The following is a 7,346-nucleotide window of genomic DNA, read 5'->3' as shown; positions in this document are numbered from 1 at the left end:
TCAAAACAAAAAAAATCACAAGTTCCAATGAAAAATAAAACCAGTTACTTTGTCATATAAAAATTTTGAAATTCTATCTAAAAATCATAAGGGTTATTACTTTTAATATACAGCCATTAGACTAATCATTAATCTTTTGCCTAAATTCTATATTTAAAGATGTCATTCCATATTTTCTTTCTTAGTAATATGGATTATTCACATATTCTTTTAGGGAAACCCATAAAATATGTAACAATATATTTCTCAATGAAATGTCTTTTTACCGGCACATACGAAGTTAAAAATGAATTTTTAAAAATGCAAACATACATTAAAGCAATGTTAAGAAGACTACTTTTCTTACCATTCTAAATGTAAATGTGGGTTTACAGCTACATAAATTAAAATGCTCCAAAATCAGCAAATAGGTGCCATAGTAGATTGCATTCTCAATTAGTGCAGTTTTGATCTTTCCAGTGATGGAAAACCCTCCTGATCTTGCATATGACTGCATAAAAGGTAAGAGAATCCTAGATGGATAGAAAAAATATGATTAAAAACCCAAACAATTGATATGTCTATATAATCTTAAAATGCCAGAAATATGTGAATCTCAATTTTAATGAATAGTTCTTCTCACTAATAAATATGTTTATAAGTAATCATGAATACTTAATATACTATAATAGATGACTGAGTATTTTTGTAACATAAAATTTTAGGGAAAGCAAATGGGTCTTTAAAGTTTTTATAAAGAGTCTGGACTGCATTCAAAGAAAACATTTTTGATTAAATTTTAGTTTTCTAAGGCTTCAGCATGGAGAAAGGATAAAAGGGAAACAAAATTGGAACTAGTTGGGAGGGGGAAGGGTGGTGATGGTGGTAAGAAGCAAAAAGGGAGAAGGTCAGTTGACAGCATACTGACTTTTAAGTAGTACCTAGGAGACATCCAAGAGAAGCTGCACACAAACCCAGCTTCAGGGTTCAAGAGAGAGGACTAAAAATATGGATAGCTTCTGGAGTCATCACTGTATCAACGGCACTGAAATAACATCAGTAGAAACTCAACGGGAAGCATGAGTATGGAGAATGTGAAGGAAAGAACTGAGACAGATCTCATATCAACTTTTAAGAGAGACGTAGAAAACAGGAGGAGGATGGACCAGCAAAAGAGACTGAGACAGAACAGTAGTGGGGCAAGGAAGAAAACCAAGGAGCATATGGATTAGGAACTAGCAGAGGAAAGTTAAAGTGGAGAGAGAGAATCAAATGCCACCAAGAGGTGAAGTAAATTAAAAACTTGTATGTATGAGTGGAGGAGTGAGAATAGAAAGCAGAGTACTATGGTTGAGAAATAAGTAAACAATGAGCAAGTGGAGATATCAAATATAGAGAATTCATTTAAGAAGTTTGGCTGGGTAGGATAAACTATGGCATATACATACAATGGGGTATTTTACAGAAATGGAAAATAACAGAATACTGATACATACAGCACAGTGTAGATGAATTTCCCAAATATGTGAGCAAAGAGAGATGCAAAAAAGTTCACAGTGTATAATTCTATGCTTATAAAGTTCATAAACAGGCAAAAACTAATCTATGGTGATGGAAGTCAGAATCATGGTTACCTCTGGGGAGTACGGGACGACTACACAGGGAAGCATGAGCGAGGCTTCTGAGGGCATTGTTAATGTCCTATAACATCATCTGAGTGCTGGTGTATGGGTGTATTCACTTTGAAAAAAGTCAAACTAAACACAATCTATGCATTTTTCGGTATGAATTTATGCTTCAGTTTTAAAAAGTTTCTAAAAAAATTTAGTTGTGATCAGATCAACAAGGCAGAAGCTGGAAAGGAATCTGAACTGACAGACTTTCATTTTTGTTTCTGTTTTCATTTCTAAAGATGAGAGAAATGTGCATGCCTTGTTGAAATTGAAAGCTACAAGTAAGTAACAAGAGCTAAAGGGGATGGATCCATATTTTAGGAAGAAGTGATGGCAGCAGCAGCCTGTCTGCAGTGGCCCCCTGCAAAGATGGTGGCCGCAGTGGGGGAGGACTGGCGGGGGCTGTGCACTCCATGGAGCTAGCAGGAGGTGGGAGCCCCACCCTCTTCTGAGTTGGTGGGGCAGGAGCCCTGCCTTCTTGGGCACAGGTGCAGCTGCCCAGCTGTGGCTGTGGACCCAGGCATCCCTGCACTCTCGGGGACCCAGAAAGCCCCCATAGCACTACAGGTTTGGAAGTCCCTGCTCCTGACAACTGCTCTGATTTTGGAGAAAAGTTGTGACTGAATCCAGGCACTGTTGCAACCTAGCTGGGTGTGCACACATGCTCAGGGCAGTGCTGACACACCAGACCCCTGTTGCCTCAGTCCACTCTGGACTTTGGACATCAATAAGCACAGGAGGGAGGTGGAGAATGGGGCTGGGGGCAGCTCAGCATGGGCCTGCAGGCACCATTTGGCATGAACAGCCTGGGTGCCATAAATGACAAGATTGATGGTGGCAGGGGGCAGACAGGCTCCTGGGCAGAAGTGGGCAAGTCACTGGTGAAGCACCACCTCCAAGCCAGGGACAGCTTGAAGCCTGGGGGCCAGGCCACCAGTCCTGTGGACCAGAGTGAGAACTTAGGATGCTTTTTCCAGGCCCAACCATGGCCCAATCAGTGTACACTTCCTCCTCTCTGAAGCCCATAAAAACCCCAGACTCAGCCAGACTCAGGCAGATGACAGGACAACCTGACTACAGATAGGAGCTATCTACTCCAGGTCTCCTCTCTGCTGGGGGCTGCACAGACAATTGAGATAACCTGCCTGCAGATAGGAGCTACCCACTCTGGGGCTCCTTTCCACAGAGAGCTGTACTTGTCAGGATGACCTGCCTACAGAAAGGAGCTATCAACTTTGGGTCTCCTGAGAGTTGTACTATTACTCAATAAAGCACCTCTTCACCTTGCTCACCCTCCAGTTTTCCACATACCTCATTCTTCCTGGACGTAGGACAAGAACTCAGGACCTGCTGAATGGCAGAACTGAAGGAGCTGAAACATAAACAGGGCTGAAACATGACCCTGCCACTTGCCATGTTGCAGAAGAGAAGAACTGTAGCCCTTTCAAAAGCCCAGATCTGGGGGCTCCCCAAGCCAGGTCTGTGACACCCTCTTTGGAGCTCTGAGGTTTCTGGCATCTCCATGTTTCTGGGTACCACTACATTCCCCTCATCCATATGCAGGTGCCCACAGCAGAAGCTGCTTGCAGTGTATTTGACCCAGCCACAAGCTTGCACAGAGCCGACACCTGTGCCAGTGCCTGGAGCTGCCCACCCTGCCACAGCAGTCAGCATGTCTGGCTGTGCTCAGTGGCTGGATCCCACGCTCACTCACTCAACTCACTCACACACCCCTCACCACTCCATGCCTGGCTCGCCCTTGGGAGGCATGAGATCAGAGCCAGTAGCATGAGCTGAGTGCAACCTGCCAGGCTGAGTGAGTGGAATAAGCTCAGTGGGCCTGAGTAAAATTCGGGCAAAGGTGCTGCTGGCCATAGAGGTTTCCAGCTGGCAAAACAACGCCCCTAAGGATCCTGGGACAGGATTGGCTTTAACAAGCATGACTCTTCTATCTTTGGAGGGGAAATAAGAAAAGATGGATAGGTATGTAGATTTGTTGGTGAGAAGCTGAAAGAGCTGCCATCTGATGACTCCTGTTTTAACTGTTGGATGGAAAGTAGTCATCTGCCAGGAGGCTAAGAGTAAAGATGATTTTGTTGTTGTTAGGGAGTACAAGAGAGAAAGCCATAAAGAGGACAGAAGTTTGAAGTGAGTGGAAATATTTCTTGTAGAAAATGGAAAGAAAGCAAACTAAAAATACAAAGAAGGAAAGTCTAGTAATGTTGAGAGCCCAGATGAATTTAATAGACATGATTTTACAAGAGCACTACTCTGCTATGTAATTTTTCTCTTGCAATGTTCAGTACCTCCAGTTTTAGAGTGCAGTTGTTTGCAGATCTAAGAGATGCTTAGCAGGCAAGTGGATAAGTATGAGTTTGGAGCACAGCAGAAAGATAAAAATAATGGGTAGAAAGATTCAGAATGCATTACTGGTCAATGAAACCATGGCTATAATTACAGCTATGCAGGGAAGTCTGACAGGATGACCAAGATAGGACTCTAGGGAAGATCAACATTTAGAAAATGGACAACAGAAATGGCACTCAAAAAGGAAATCAGAAGGTTGGGGAAAGTAGACAGAAAGAAAACCAGAGTATATGACCTTAGCAAGGGCAGTTTCATGTAATAATGTGGCTGGAAGAACAATTGGACTGAAGGGCAAAGAGAAGGCAATAACTGAAAGGAAACAGTAACAACAAAAACTGTGTTTCTGTTTTCTATTTTCTATTTGTGTGTTTTTTTTTCTTTTTCTTTTTTCTGTAAGATGGGACACACTTGAGAGAACAGAAAGGGAGAGGATAGAGATTTAAGGAAAAAAATGACACATAAATAAATTCCAAACTATATTGATTGAAAAATGTTATCCTTTACTGTAACTTACCATGTTAAAAATTGTGACGTCCAATACACTACCCTCCAGAAAATTGGCATGATTCCATCAGGAATGTAACTCCATGGCTTGAAACAAGGATGCTGGCTATTGAATAAAAGTTAAAGCCAATTAATCATAAATAATTATTTAAATGAATTATACAGTTAATTTGCATGTGGTCAAGTTAATTTACATTCAGATTTTAAATTATTGACTCTAATAATCAATAACCCATAAAATTTCACAGAAATTTTAAAATTCAATGTTCACTGCCAAACGAAAAAAACACACAAAAGCAACAAAATAGTTTTTTCTGAAAATGTCATTTAAGTTTTCAACTTTCAGTGTATTTTAGTCATTGGGTAAAAGAAAACTTAATGTTCAACTAATAGACTAAAAGTGCAACAATCATTAAAAGCAAATGTATTATGAAATAAAATTTCTAATGATTACCTTTAAAATACACAACCCATTCATAGGTTGGGTTTTTTTTTTTTTTTTTTTTTTTTTTTCAGGTTATAGGGATTGGGAGGGGGAAACATTAGGTAATTAATTCCTGAAAATTGGAATGCTAATTAAATCACTCACTATAACATAGCTTCTATGGAGATGCATGCTAGCATCTATACATAATTCTGTTTAAATTTCTGAAGACATGAGTCTCTGATCATAAATTCTGCCATGTAGCCATATTCCTAAGCTAGAAAGATATCCCAAGAACTTGCAACAATCTGTAGCTACTGCTGATCTTTATCCAAGTTTTTTTTAATAGTGCTTCAAATGCAAGTAACACCTGCATTTTAAATTTACCTTTCCTCAAGTTAGATTTTAAAAAAAATATGCATAAAGAAGCATGCAAATACTATTGAAAGCATTCATAAAGTCTATCATCAACATATATAAGCTTTTACTTAAAATTCGATATGAATTCAATATAATCTTTGGACAATTTGAACTTTATTCATTTTTTAATGTAAATCTATAATGCTTTTGAAGGATGTGCAATATGAAAGGAATACCATAAGTACAGAAATACTTGTACTTTATTATAACCTTGTAAATTAGGTAAAAGTGAAAACACATCCTACTTTTTTTTTTTTTTTCCGGCCAATTTTTTGTATTTTTAGTAGAGACGGGGTTTCACCGTAACATCCTACTTTTTTAAATCTGAGATAGGCTGAGAGGAAAAACAGGTTTTAGAAATTACATACTTGGTAAAGAAGAACCAGGACTGAAAAATCAGGACTTCTTCAAGTTTCTTACTACCATCTACTGAAGGGCTTTGTGGACCAATACATATTAAAAATGAGATTTAATTAGAATATGATGTAATGAAAAGTCTACTAGGAAAGAATAGAGGTGGAGGGAATTAATAGAGAATGAGGATAACTTACATCAATATAAAATCTGGATGGTAAAACTTTCATTTTAAACAATGTGTCCCCTACAATATTTATATATTTTTTAAAAAAAGTAAATACCTTGGAACAGGGTTAGCAGTTGCGTACAATCCTGTAATGTTGCTATTCTCAGGAGGGCTTGAATTTGCAGCAGCATGCTTGCAACGGTTGTATATTGTCTAAAGCAATGAATGTATGGTTTAAAAATGAGAATCAAAAGGTTACACCAAGTACTTAAAGGACATCAGATTTTTATAAATCTATCTATCTAAACTTACCTTCCTGGCTATGCTTTTCTTTTTCTTTTTTTTGAGACGGAGTCTTGCTCTGTCACCCAGGCTGGAGTGCAGTGGCGCGATCTCAGCTCACTGCAAGCTCTACCTCCCGGGTTCACAACATTCTCATGCCTCAGCCTCCTGAGTAACTGGGACTACAGGCATCTGCTACCACGCCCGGCTAATTTTTTTGTATTTTTAGTAGAGACAGGGTTTCACCATGTTAGCCAGGATGGTCTCGATCTCCCGACCTTGTGATCCGCACGCCTCGGCCTCCCAAAGTGCTGGGATTACAGGTGTGAGCCATGGTGCCCAGCCCTTGGCTATGCTTTTTAATGATCAAATGACCATACAATCTTTTAATTCAAAATATAAGTACAAACTGACATAACTTAGCTGTCTTAAGAAATAACATTATTTCCAACATGCTGTATGATTAAAATTTGTCTTTTAAATTGTGAAAATAAAGTTCACTCCTTACCGTACTAACATCCAGAGGCAGTATGAAGACAATAAGAAAGCAGAGATACCAAGCAAGCAGTGTTCCAATAATTACAAGTCTATGCTGTTTCTTAAAGTCTCCATATCGATGAAGTAGAAATAATGCCAGAAAAAAGACAAAAACAATCTCAAGTCCCAAAGCTGCACCACTCATTATTGGATATTTCACTCTCACTAACCAAAGTTATTCATGTACAGGTCTGGACCATATCTATAAAGTGAAAAGAAGGTTAAAATGCATCATTAACACGGGAAATGACATTTGGAAATTTCATTTGAATATTTATTAGTACATTAATACATTAATAAACTCTTTGGAGAAATGTCATGCTTCACATTGGACTATGAACAAGATTAAAAGGGTAATTCCTATCCTCAAGTACTTATATTTTATTTTTTAAAGCACACTTAAAAAATTTCACATACCTTGTATTTTCAAAACTTAACAAAATTATACTAGTTCTTACAATATTACAAATTAAGAAGTTCTTATTTTAGATGTCAACAGTTTTAATATAGTGTCATTTAGAGTTTCTTAATAAGTCCTAACAGAATAGTTTATGCAAATAAGCTGTTGACTAAATCCTAAGATATTAGATACTTAGTAAAATACATTTTCTAAGATTATTTATCCTCTACAATTTAA

General features: G+C 38.2%; 1 protein-coding gene across 1 annotated transcript in view; it reads right to left on the bottom strand.

The window, feature by feature from the left end:
* LMBRD2 (LMBR1 domain containing 2) overlaps positions 1 to 7,346 on the bottom strand; it is a 62,832-nt gene that overhangs the window by 40,403 nt on the left and 15,083 nt on the right. Inside the window, exons 2-5 of the mRNA XM_017880726.1 lie at positions 6,681 to 6,911; positions 6,006 to 6,103; positions 4,534 to 4,629; positions 428 to 512 (exon numbers count right to left, since the gene is read on the bottom strand). Of these exons, the coding sequence (XP_017736215.1) occupies positions 428 to 512; positions 4,534 to 4,629; positions 6,006 to 6,103; positions 6,681 to 6,854 (453 nt within the window). The 5' untranslated portion in view covers positions 6,855 to 6,911. The remainder of the gene's footprint in view (positions 1 to 427; positions 513 to 4,533; positions 4,630 to 6,005; positions 6,104 to 6,680; positions 6,912 to 7,346) is intronic.

Source organism: Rhinopithecus bieti, unplaced genomic scaffold (assembly GCF_001698545.2).
Source record: "Rhinopithecus bieti isolate Rb0 unplaced genomic scaffold, ASM169854v2 scaffold_11966, whole genome shotgun sequence".
Lineage (NCBI taxonomy): Eukaryota > Metazoa > Chordata > Mammalia > Primates > Cercopithecidae > Rhinopithecus > Rhinopithecus bieti.
Note: the sequence above shows the minus strand (reverse complement) of the source record. Positions and strands in the feature narration are given on the sequence as shown.